Source organism: Aulostomus chinensis, chromosome 8 (assembly GCF_037954235.1).
Source record: "Aulostomus chinensis isolate RoL2024-O1b breed Wild chromosome 8, RoL_Achi_v1.0, whole genome shotgun sequence".
In the NCBI taxonomy this organism is placed as follows: Eukaryota; Metazoa; Chordata; class Actinopteri; order Syngnathiformes; family Aulostomidae; genus Aulostomus; species Aulostomus chinensis.
The window spans coordinates 28,828,167-28,840,390 of record NC_141327.1 but is presented as its reverse complement, the minus strand read 5'-3'; the positions used below and the strand labels follow the sequence as shown (position 1 = coordinate 28,840,390).

The 12,224-nt window shown below is 46.3% G+C and overlaps 1 protein-coding gene across 1 annotated transcript in view; it reads right to left on the bottom strand.

Annotated features, from left to right (window-relative positions):
• Positions 1 to 5,417: 5,417 nt before the first annotated feature.
• Positions 5,418 to 12,224, bottom strand: part of ift27 (intraflagellar transport 27 homolog (Chlamydomonas)) — a 7,450-nt gene continuing 643 nt past the window's right edge. Inside the window, exons 2-7 of the mRNA XM_086212302.1 lie at positions 11,581 to 11,660; positions 6,963 to 7,022; positions 6,417 to 6,476; positions 6,126 to 6,243; positions 5,807 to 5,916; positions 5,418 to 5,718 (exon numbers count right to left, since the gene is read on the bottom strand). Coding sequence (XP_086068428.1) covers positions 5,614 to 5,718; positions 5,807 to 5,916; positions 6,126 to 6,243; positions 6,417 to 6,476; positions 6,963 to 7,022; positions 11,581 to 11,660 — 533 coding nt within the window. The 3' untranslated portion in view covers positions 5,418 to 5,613. The remainder of the gene's footprint in view (positions 5,719 to 5,806; positions 5,917 to 6,125; positions 6,244 to 6,416; positions 6,477 to 6,962; positions 7,023 to 11,580; positions 11,661 to 12,224) is intronic.

Here is a 12,224-nt window from a genome sequence, read left to right as displayed (position 1 = left end):
AGGTGGGCCCCTTGTTTGGTCGACAGACGTTTACACCGTCCGTGGTGTCGGCTGGGGTCGGCATGTTGCTGCTTCTCTGGAGACAGTTTGGGAATTAGCTGGAGACTGATTACATCAGAGGTTTTTGGAATTCGGTGTTCCAATCTCCTGTTTTGCACAGTTGCTCTTTTTGTAAAAAAACAAACAAAAAAACCCACTTCAGATGTGCCCTTTTTTCTGTTTTCCCAACAATTTGAGGTTCCTTTGCACGTTATTTTGTTTCCATAAATGGGCAAATTTGCGTCACAATCCGGACCAGTTAGCAACAGGGTAGCTCGCTAACTGGTCTGCACCACTGGAATATTTTGGACCGGAAAAAACTTCAGCTGAGCTTTAAGGACACATCACAACACGCCGCAGTGCGACCGCAGTCTTTGCTAACTCCGGGTCTCACTGCCATGTTTGTAACATGGAAACTCTATAGCCAGCAATTTCAAAGAGAATCTTCCCATATTTTATATGAAGTTTTTATTGACATTCATTGTTTTTTTCACGTACTGCAGTCTTCCTTCAATTGCCCTGTGTCATGTGACGTAGGGACAACAAATCAGTCCCGTGTTTCAGTGTGAAGCAGGAAGCTTGGGACACACCGGCCTCCTGTATGAAAATCATGATGCAAAATCATTGCTTTATTTTCTTAATATTGCAAAACCCAGTAGCTTCCATGTCATGTGACATAGTTTGTCGTATGTTGACGTCATGAAAGTGAGAAGTTTTAGTTTGCTGCCCTTTTTATGAGAACACACCAGCGGAGCAGGAGACACGGGGTTGCTTTGTTGGAGTTTGTCGACCTGGGTCACCTGGACACGCTGATCTGGGTTCCTAGAACTGGGCCCGGGTCATTATTGAACCACGACTATACGTTCATCGGTCCTGAGACGTTAAAACTGCATTCATGGAATCACCAGTCAAAACACAGCACAGGTTACCGTGGTGATACATTCTGCTCCAGCGTGGACCACTTCTGTTGAACCTGAAGTGACCTCACTGACCCTCTAGTCCTACTTGTCCTGGGTCAGGTGCTGGGCTGCTGTGTGATGAGACGACGGGCGTAGAGCTTTCACTTTCTGCAAACAGAAGTCTTACAACTTCCCCGATGGGTGCTGATGAAAACGCTGACTGGGAGGAACGTAAGTGTGCGCTATGGCAAAGGTGCTCTAAACTTGTAGAGAAAGAACTTGTTTGGACTTTTCGGGGCTGTTCTTGGACGTGTGGCTCAGACGGGACACGGTCGTTCGTGATGCCAGACAGCTCGTAAGGTGATGAAACATCAGCTTCTTATTTTTGTCACGCTGCAGCTCAGCGAGGACGGCGGCGAGGCCGGGGGAACAGCTGCTCTGTCCTCTCTCTCACCTGCAATTAGCAATCTTTTTAGGTCATGGACAGTTTGGGGCTACGGAATAACATACAACCTCTCTCTCGCTCGCGCGCGCACACACACACACACACACACACACACACACACACACACACACACACACACAGCAACAGAGGGACAAAACCTTAGGTTGAGGTCATTTTCCTTTAAAACACTAGGATGATTAAAGAAGGTGTAATTCGGGGTTAAAATGACTGACACTGTAGCTGGAACCACACTGGACATGATTCCTTTTTTTTTGGGGGGGGGGGTGCAATTTAAGGGTGAAATTGATAGAAACAGCAGAGAAACACGGGAGAGGCTTGCAGGAAGCAGCTCAATGAAAAGGCCAGAGAAAAATATAAAAAAACCACAGAGAGCCGAGCTGAGAAAACAAGCGAGTGCCGGTGTCCGACGTGAGCTCAGGCAGTGACACGAATGCTAAACTGTGTGTTTGGGTGAGAGCCACTGCGGTGAGATATGGCTGAAATAAATAAATCTGATGTGCCATACAGTGCAGAGAGTGTGGAGTTGCTGCTGCTGCTGATGATCTAGGTTGAGAATAATTATGAAGGGGGGAAACTGATGCGATAAATCCACGTTCTAGGAAGAGACGGGAGCTGAACCTCGACCTGCTTTCCTGCTACCTTTAACACAAACATCTTTTCTTTCCACTCCTCAGAGTTCAGAAACAAGCTTTAGTTTTGCTGCACGACACACAAAGGAAAAAAAAAAAAAAGAGTCAAGATCAAGTAAGAAACTAGTTCACACTAGGTGGCGCTGATGCACATAATTGTTGGTTCCCACTCAGCAAAACGTATAAAGGAAGAAAGAGGAAGCCGTCTGGCAAACGTCACACCGCTTGAAATTCTCAACGACAGAGGAACGGCGTCTCATGGAGCTGGTTTGGGAGATAGTACTACATGTAGTACTACATGTAGTACTATAGTGTAATATAGACTTAATAACTTAAAAAATATATATTCATATATATATAGACATTCACGACACTTGAGGTCAAAGACGGTTCAGTGATGGGGAAGAATACATTGCCGTGAGCAACACCAACACAAACCGCCGTCTAAGTCAGCACCAGCCGGTCCGCCAGTGTTTGCATCGTCTTCAACTGCTCCAAACATTCTTGTCCATATTTCTTATTTATTTCTGGTGATGACACGCAGGAAGCGTGACAGTGAACGGCTCCTCTAACTCCGGGGTAATAACGCTGGCGCTCACGAGGCGTAGACACAACACAATATTGGCTTTTGACTTCATCTGAGAGGCGCCGGTGATAACAATAACATGAACGCTGCCTCCATCCTGCCCAAGTGTCCCAGTAAGTCATGATAATGTGACAGCAAGGAGTCGACGAGCATGATGGACGACCCTGAACTGAAGCAGCTAAATGGAACGCGGCCTACGTGGTCTGGTGCTTCTGTGTTATTACATAACCATCAAAGACCAACAGAGCTCTGATTTGTTGGATCTGGTACGACGCCGGCCCGTTATGGCAGGATCTGGGGCGTTGCAAACAATTTGACACGGAGGCCGAGGCCCAACAGGGATGGAAGGACTTGGTAGACGTCTGGTTTGGTGACATCATGCCATTTCTTCCTCTGACTGATCGGGTGTTCCTCTGCAGCCTCAGCAGCCGAGTACCGGTGTCAACACGGCTCGCTAACTCGTGGGTGAGGCTGGTATCTCTACTAGCCTCCGTCATGAATCATCCACTGTGCTATGCAGAGAGAGCTGAAACGTCTTCCAGCACCTCAAAGCAGCGCTGAGTTACTCAAGATCGGTGCGCAGACGTCAGCATTTACATGCCACAGAAGAAAGAAGGCTTCTCGTGGGCGTGGCCACTCTCCCGTGGCTAACAGGTGACCAGCAGTTGTTCTTGTAAGTCTGCACCAGGGGATCGAATCTGTTCTGAATACTGTGTTCTTGGAAGTGACTGATGGTGTTCAGCAGAAACGGAGCAGACGGGAAAGCGGCAGAAGCAGACTCAGCTTTACATTCCGAGACCACCTGAACCAATAACTGGAAATGAAGACGTCCCTCCCAAAGCAATAAGCAGCAGCCCACACGCCACCCTGAGATGTTATTGAGTAATATTCCCAGGACATGATGCTCCATTTTCAATTAATAAAAGGCTTGTGTACAGTGGAAGTGTGTGTGTGTGTGTGTGTGTGTGTGTGTGTGTGTGTGTGTGTGTGCACGTTGCAGGTTCAGGTTTTAAAAAGTACTGAAGCAAAGCAGTACATCCACACACCTTCATATGCACTGCCGGGCCACAGAGGTGTAATAGTGAGTGGTAGAACCCGCAGGTAGGTTGGCACCAGTGAGCGCCTCGTCTCCAAATCAGTTCAAAGTTTATGGTTAAATACCTGAAGGAAGACCTGCAGGGAACACGAGCTGAGCAGAGTTTGTGGCTTAAAAGCCTGGCTTGCTTGCAAACAGCATAAACTAGACTGCAGAGGTCATTAAAGGTCATCAGGGTGAAAAACAGAAGAAGCCTGAAGCTTAGTGGCGTAGACCTTGAGGTTATGTGACTGTGGTGTAGTTCCCCCACAGGCTAACGTTAGCTCTGCACTGCTAACCGCGGCACTGAGGCTCCAAACATCATCAAAGCGGCTCGTGAGTGAAGACGACACTTTTTTTCTTGCTCCAGTTCTGACTCACTTTTTGCGGTGGTGTTCTAAGGGTGTGGTTCTGGCCCTGGTGCAGGAGCAGAACTGATGTTCTGGAACACAAAACACACGCATGTAATTCAGCATAATGATATTATTCAGATTTTATGTCAATGCCTGAGGAAAGAAAAAAAAACATAAAACCAGAAACACACACACACACACACACACCCTGGACAAACACTGGGAAGTGTGACAAAAAGATCCTAATTGCTATAATTATGATCACCCACTCAAGAAAGAAAAACACTGTGCTGTGACAACACGCCGTCTGAACAAACTGAACAAGACGGCGTGTACAGCACAATGAGGGTCTGGTCATTACCACAACCGGCAGTCGCTTCCACTGTTACACATAACGAGGTGAAAACCGCCGCGGCGGTCCTGGGCCTTATTAGAACACTGGCAGCCGGTCGGAGAGTCAGCGAGCGAACGAGGACGTGGCTACGGCCCGGCTGGAATGGGAGAGTGCTGATTAAGACTGATTAATGGTTATTAACACCGCCGTGAGGACATGAGTGGAAGGCAAGAGGGTAGCAGCTGGAGAGATGAAAGGAGAGAGAGGGAGGGAGGGAGAGGGGGGGGAGATATGACTGGAAACGTATGAGTAATATTTACAGAATCATCAAACTGATGAGAGAATAAATGATAGAGGGAGTTAAGAGGAGAGGACCAGACGACGAGGCCAAGAACAAAGTGACACTGAAGTTTAGAGAAAACGCTTAAAGGAGAGGATGTAGTAATTAACCATGTACTCTCTACTAACATATATAAATACTGCATCTGTAGGTAGTATTGACCATCACACCTGGTCAGGTACCGATTCCATGCAGGTCAGCAGTCGTCGTGGAGAGAGGTGGAATCCCACCAACCAGCCTGGTCAGTTGTGTTCTAGTTAGCTGAGGGACAAAGGAGTGATGGACGCCGCCTCTCACGTGCGTCAGTGACAGAACCCTCAGATCCGCTTCTTCTTCCGCTCCTGCTCCTTATGTTGATTTAACTTTGTCACCAGATAAATAAAGTGAATGGGAATTGATTAAACCATCCTGTGCGCTGCGGTCATGTGAGCAGATGGCTAAGCTAACATTAGAGCTAGTCAACATTGATCCCCTGCTTGGTGGTGGCCAGAGAACCAGGCATTAATCCGGGCCACCATTTTCTTTGGTGCTGTTGGTGGTGCTGATGGTCATTGACTGATCAGCAGTGATTAGCTTGACAGCGGTTTAGCTTGACAGCGGTTTAGCTTGACACGTACACACCTACAAACCAACAGCCCCGTTTGCTCCGGCTGCAAGAGGAGCCCTGACACCTGGAGGAGCGCTGAGTCAGCAGAGCAGGAGAGAGGCGGTGAGCGACGGTATCAAAACAACTTTATTCATGGTCATTCAACGGGTCTTTGCAGCTCAGCTGGTACAAAAGCAAACATGGTTTCTCTGAGATGTCATGTTCTCACATGAATTCTGGACAGGATTCAACAGCAGCATATTAAACTGAGTAAAAGGAAGGGAGTGGAGGTGTGAGGGGGCGGGTCTAGACTGGACTCAGGTTCTGGATGGCCTCTCTGCGCTCGTGGTAGAGGGAGTGGAAGCTTCTCGCTAAACTGAGAAGCGGCGCCTCACAGTTCTCCATGTCCTTCTGCAAGAGACAAGCACAGGGACGCTCGATGCTGTAGGACTGGAACACCACTGCTGTAGCATGTGTGTCCCTGACGACGTGCACTCACAGCAGACGTTTCGTGATACTCCAACCCCTGGCTCTGAGCCCATTCCTGGGCCACGCATCCCTGCACCTCCCTCCGACTGGACAGGTCCGACTTGTTGCCCACGAGGACACCTGAGACACAGCACATTCTGTTGCTAGCTTGTTGTTAGGAGCTAGGCTAACATCTCGCCACCTCTGTCAGCCTACTGGTGTTTTCATTTGTCTGTCTAGTAACGTCTGCAGGACCGGACCACAGAACGTCCCAGCGGTCTTTGATAGACCTACGTATGACAATCAAATCAAACCATGTGTTGAAACACGGGATCTTCAAGGGTTTCTACCGGGAACATGGAGACCTCTGCAGTGGGCATGGACTCTGTCCATCCAGGGACTGCAGCTGGAGAACGACTGCTCACTGGTCAGGTCAAAAACCAGGCACAGCAGTGACGGCTCCCCCCACTACACACAGTCAAGGAAGAGGAGGGTTCATAAGAGCACAATCAGATCTGTGTATCTGGTAACCTTTCAATGGCTTTTCTGAATTTAACCTAAATGTCAAGTGGGGGGGGTTCATGGGAAGTGATTTTCAGTTCCCTCACACCAAAGGAGCAAGTCTGAGGAGGAAGTCTCACCATTTTCTCGCAGGCTTCCACTAATGTTTCCTTCCCTGCAGTGTCGATGATGTAGAGCTCCTGCAGGGGAAGAAAGAAGAGAGATGAGAGGAAGAGGCGTTAAGACATGAATACTTGGTCAAATTATTCATTGCTGTTCTGTACGGCGCTGCCTCCTTGCTGACTGGATGGATGCGTCAAGGATCCCAACATTCAGCCCCCACCTATGGGGATTTTATTTGCCCTACAAACTTGGTTGGTTGGATGATAAAGAATCAGAAGAAGTTTAGTGGCGGTGACGTTGAAGTCAAGCGTCCCCACTGTCGTTTGGTCACAGCCTTTCGTGTGAAGAAGGTCTCGCTGAGCCAAACATGCAAGACTCCCCAGCTTTTCTTCACCACAGATGAATTTCCAATCCAGTGGGACGATCCCGTGGGTTATCGGTCGAGGAAATCCACGGATCTCACCTCTGGGTTGGACATGGAATCGTCCCTGCTGTGCTCTATTAGCTGAGGGTGAAGTTCTGACCAGCGCCGTGGAGACTGAAGGTGAAACCAGCGAACTCACCACACTGTCACTGCTCTCCGGGATGTTGACACATTTTGTCAGCAGCTCCACTCCGGTTGTCTGCCAGACAAAGACAATCACAGCTTTAATTACAGGGCCGCTTGTGTTGATATCAACAATTAGAGGATAATTATTACTACTCATAAAAACTGGGTTTATGCCTTCTTACTCAACCTAAAATCTACAGGTCTGAATTTCACCAACGTGGGTTGAGGGGGCAACAAGAACTCAAGCATACTTGGGACCAAACCATTAAACGTGTCAAAACAGCTTTCTTTTTTTAGGGCCTGAGCCAGAAGGTACTTCTGGGCGAAGACCCTCTTATGTTTGTTTCTTTTTTTCTTTTTTTTTAATTGAGTTTTGCTGAGTTTGCCTTGCTGGCGATGCCATCAGTGAGATGCACTTTAAAATATACTGCAAGTGTTTAACGTTCCATGCTAAAAAATTCAATCTAGATGTTGAACACGAGATATTAGGAGTAGAAATGATTTAAAGAACACGATGGAGTTTGGGAGAAGTGATGACCTGCAGTGAAACAAGCTAAGAAATACTGAGCGTATTTGAGCGTCGGAGGCGGCGGGGAGAGATTCCTGATGCATCGCAGCTGCGTGCGCGGCTGGAGCAGCATTATTATGCAACCCCAGTGTTGCCTCTGTTCCAGTCAGCACATTACTCACAGATGAAGGTGCCAGTGGTTCCTTGTGTGCTCAGCTGGACCCAGAAAGCACAGCGGTGGCAGAAGCCCAGGACTTTGTCCATCAAGAAGAAGAGCAGATAAACCTGATGCGCTACGATCGTGCACCTGTTGGTGCTCACTGCTACCGACTAACGTTACCGGGCGTTCAATCGTGGATCAGAAAGCTGTGGTGACTCCTCAGCAGCAACAGAGGGTGTGAGGCATGTTGAGTACGTAGATTTATTTATTTTATTTATTCTAATTTTGCTTTTTTATAGTCTGCACTTTGTAATTTGATGTTTTGGTATAAATTCGATTTTTCTTCTTTCTGCTCACTTCCATTCAGGATGAGGGAACATTTTGTGTTTACGTTCTATTGTTCTTTTTTTCCCTCTTTCGTCAATGAATGAAATCAACGATCAAAATTAGCAGCAGTCTAGAGGGCACCGGGGCAGCGTGTACCTCTGCTATCATCTAATGGATCGTTCCTCAGCCTCAGTGCTATTATTTTGAATTACAATCATTCATAATTTGATCGTTTTATTAACAGTGATGATCCCATCATTAAGCTTTAATTCCCTATTTTACGTGTCTCCTCTCTTAACCCGACCACAGTGCTCTCTCATTTTTATGCCTTCACGCCAACAAAAGTCACAGGCGACAGGTTTGTTCTCCATACCAAGAGTGAAACGCTTCACCACGGGTTTAGGGGAATGTAGTTTTTGGTTCAGTTTGGTTCATTTTTGTAACACCTCAAAAATCTCACGTCAGCATGAGATCCTAACATTTACAGTACTCTGGAACGCAGTTATTCCTAAGGACGCGTCAACCCAACGCTTGAGGTTGACAGGCGCATTGAACCTCGGTTCGGGGTCAGAACGGTTTTGTATTTTGCAGTTTGGTGTGACATCTCGTTCTCGTTCACGTGGTTTATCAAGAACACCTTCACATTTGGTTCTATTGTCCTCTGGGACTCGACAGGGGCATGGAAGCACTCTGTGGTATTTCTAGCTGTTTTGCATGGTAAAACTTTGACATGAGGAGTATTTGTTAGTCCAAGTTTCTCAGAGGCTGGAAATGTTAGTTGTGGAGAATTTTTAGGAATTATGCAGATGGAGGCAGAAGGGAATGGAGTGCAGGCAGTAGAGGTCGAGGAGGATATGATAAATCTGGACTGAACATATTCAAAACAGATGCATTTTCTTCACATGCTGCAAGATCTGAAGACGTCCTAAGTGGACTGGATATTTGCAGGCAGGCTGTCTTCCTCCACTATGAACCTATGAACTATGAATGAAATTAGTGGTGACCTTGAAGAAGGGAGACGAGGTTTCTCCACATCAGCACCAAACTCTAAACTGATCTGATCTCCTGAGCTGACACTAAACTAAGCGTGTCAAAAGCCAGGGAGGGACCAAAACCCCAGAAAACACAACAGCACACACATAGTCCAGCTTCCACCACTTCAGAGGACTGACTTGTGTTTACTTTCAGGAGACTGATGGACCGCTCTTGCTTCCCGAAACCTTGAAACGGGTCTTCACCTTCAAATTTAATGACTTAAGTCACGGGGACTTTTTTTAGTCACAGGGACTTGTTTTTTGTTCTTAAAATGGAGGCGAGCTCCCAAAATGTGACCCAATTCATGTCCCCACAACATGAGGAATACCCGGTACTGCTGCCTCTGTGAAACTCCAATACATACACACACACACACCTCTGACCAACATTTACCCGATTCCTACTCAGAGACAGTTCATTACAAGTATCCATGGGTACGCACACGATCATTGACACTGCAGCGGCCCCACTTCTGAGCAGTCTAATGAGCTGGCGTGATGCACAGGAAGCCTCTCGCTGGAATGTCAATGAGGGCCTATTACTAACAAATAAGCTTGGAATATTGCTAACGGGCCGTCTGACATTTTCAAAGGAGGACGTGAGCAGAATGGCCGACAGCCTGTGCTACCCTTCAAAATCAAAAGTTGAAGAACCAAGGAAAGACTTGAGTATCGGCACCAGCAGTCCCTCCTAATGACACTGGTCTCATCTTAATTTAGGCGGAATAGAAAGGACAAGCTGTTCCCTGTTTCCATCAGCTCCATCTCACTCTCCTTACGCTGATGGTGTCATCTGCTCTTGTCTTAGTCAGTTTAATGGTGCATAAATCACTACGACAATAGAACTCAACACCAACAACAAATGTGCTCATGAAAGTTAGTTCTTTCAAACAACATGGATTCATTAAAACTGGATCAAATATGCAAAATTATTTTTAATTAAGTCTGGGGAGACAAGCACGTAGCCTTCAGTTAGTCAGGACAAACACTTCTGGCCTCTCGAAGACCAATATTATATTTTGAAGGCAACAAATGTACCTTTGAGGGAATGTTCTTCTAAAGTGGACCTATTAGAAGAGAATCGTTCTTGTCTACTTCTTCCGTGTGTGTGTGTGTGTGTGTGTGTGTGTGTGTGTGTGTTTCAACTGGATCACAAATCTACCTTCTCCTACATGAAGTACTCAGTGGCAAGTGACTCACATATAAAACAAATATTTCGATTAACATCAAGAGTGGGTTCGGTTTGGTAAAGGAGTTTGAACAGTTGCATAGCAACAGCAGTGACTGTGGCCTGCACTTTAGCAGGGATATTTCTTTCAGTGAATCCAGCCAATAAAATCTGGTGAAACACGACTTTGGGGCTCCAGGTCCCGGCGTTATCTTGTCATCTCACTTTTAATGACACAAACTTCTACATTTCTGCAAGGATTTTTACTTTTTTTTGGGTTCACATTCCAATACTGCATGGCAATCATTTTTTGGCTCACTTCGTATTGTGCCACAGTGCAGGTGTGTTCAGGCTAGCTTGGAGCACAATTTCTCCTTCAGCAAACACACAGCAGGCTGGGGCAAATTAAAAATGCAGCTCTATCTCTGAGCCTTTTCATTTCCTCGCACTCCTCAATCCAACATGAAGACACCAGCAGAGCATCTCTAACAAGTGCATGTAGGCCACTGCAGTACAGAGAAGCTCAACACTGTTGCAACGCTGCTGCGCTCCACCACACATGTACCAGTGTGCGTGTGCATACTAGTTAAATACCTATTCTGGTGGCTTTCCAGAATTCTGTTGTATTAATTATCGACTTTCCTGTCACCTCAGAACCCCCGATACTGCTGACACAGCAAGAGCTGCAAACACACACACACACACACACACACACACACACACACACACACACACACACACACACACACACACACACACACACAGCTCCTGTTCAATCTTTTATCCACCAACCTGTTCTGTATTCTAACCTGGAAGGTTTAACAGTGAACTATGTTAATGTGTTAACTAATACAGTACATGGAAACTGTGCTAGTATTAATACATGCATGTACTGCACATGCGTCGCACATGTGTCGGCCTGGTCGATAGAGGGACTGACTGACCCTATACATCACCGAGTCAGGTTAATGACACGCCTCCCTCCCGGTAGATTTGCATAAATAATGCAGATGCTTGAACTGCATCAGCATTCACTGGTACATGATGCTGTTCAGCACTTCATTGATTCCAACAGTAAACTGTAGACACCACTGCAGGGCCTCCAGAGGCAGGCTGATGGGTGACTGATGCATAATAACTGCATCTGGGGTAAAGGGGACAGGTGTGTGTGTGTGTGTGTGTGTGTGTGTGTGTGTGTGTGTGTGTGTGTGTGTGTGTGTGTGTGTGTGTTTCAGGACATACTGAATGTAAATATCACAAAACATTTGGTTGTCTGATTTTTTTAAATTTTCTTTTATAATGACGTCACTGTTGCACAGTGCTTTTGATGTGATGTCTTCACAGTGGTTCACACCTTTATACCTTGCGTGATGGGGTCATGTGACCCTCATCAAACAAGCAATCCTTTCACTGATGACATGTTCATGTTCTCACCATGCTGTAGTTCTTCTGGAAGAGAGTCCCATCACTGTGGAACATATGAGAGAGAGCCGTTTTCCCCACAGCAGCGTCCCCTACACACACACACACACACACACACACACACACAGGAATAAGTAGATGAGGATTTTTTCTTCTTTTTTTGCTCTGTGTTCACAGTATAGATCTTAATTTCTCAGCTTCAGTGAAAGAAGTTAATGCCATACTTGGTCAATCAAAACTTGACAACTAAAATCACTCTTGACCATCAGGAATGAAGAGGACCGTCAGAGCTGACATGGAGAAAAAGCACAAAAAACGCTGCCAGATGTGGCGGAGGGGCATGTTCCATTGCAATTGCTTTTTTAAAAACATATTTTCTTGTGTATTTAATCTAATAAAGCATTACCTTCAGACAGTACTGCACAAATGTAAGTTTTTTTGTCATTTCTATGCTACTTGAAGTTAAAAAATGGTAATTGTGTGCATGTCTCTAAACAGTTTTACAAAAAAAAACCTTGATTTACCCTGGAAGGCCCTGACGTTGACATCTCTTTTCCGAGGAGGACATCAAGCTGTGTATTACGTCGCAATGTTGTGCACAACAGTCGCAATATGACGTCACAAAACCGCGCAGCACTATAATTTGGCGAACTGAA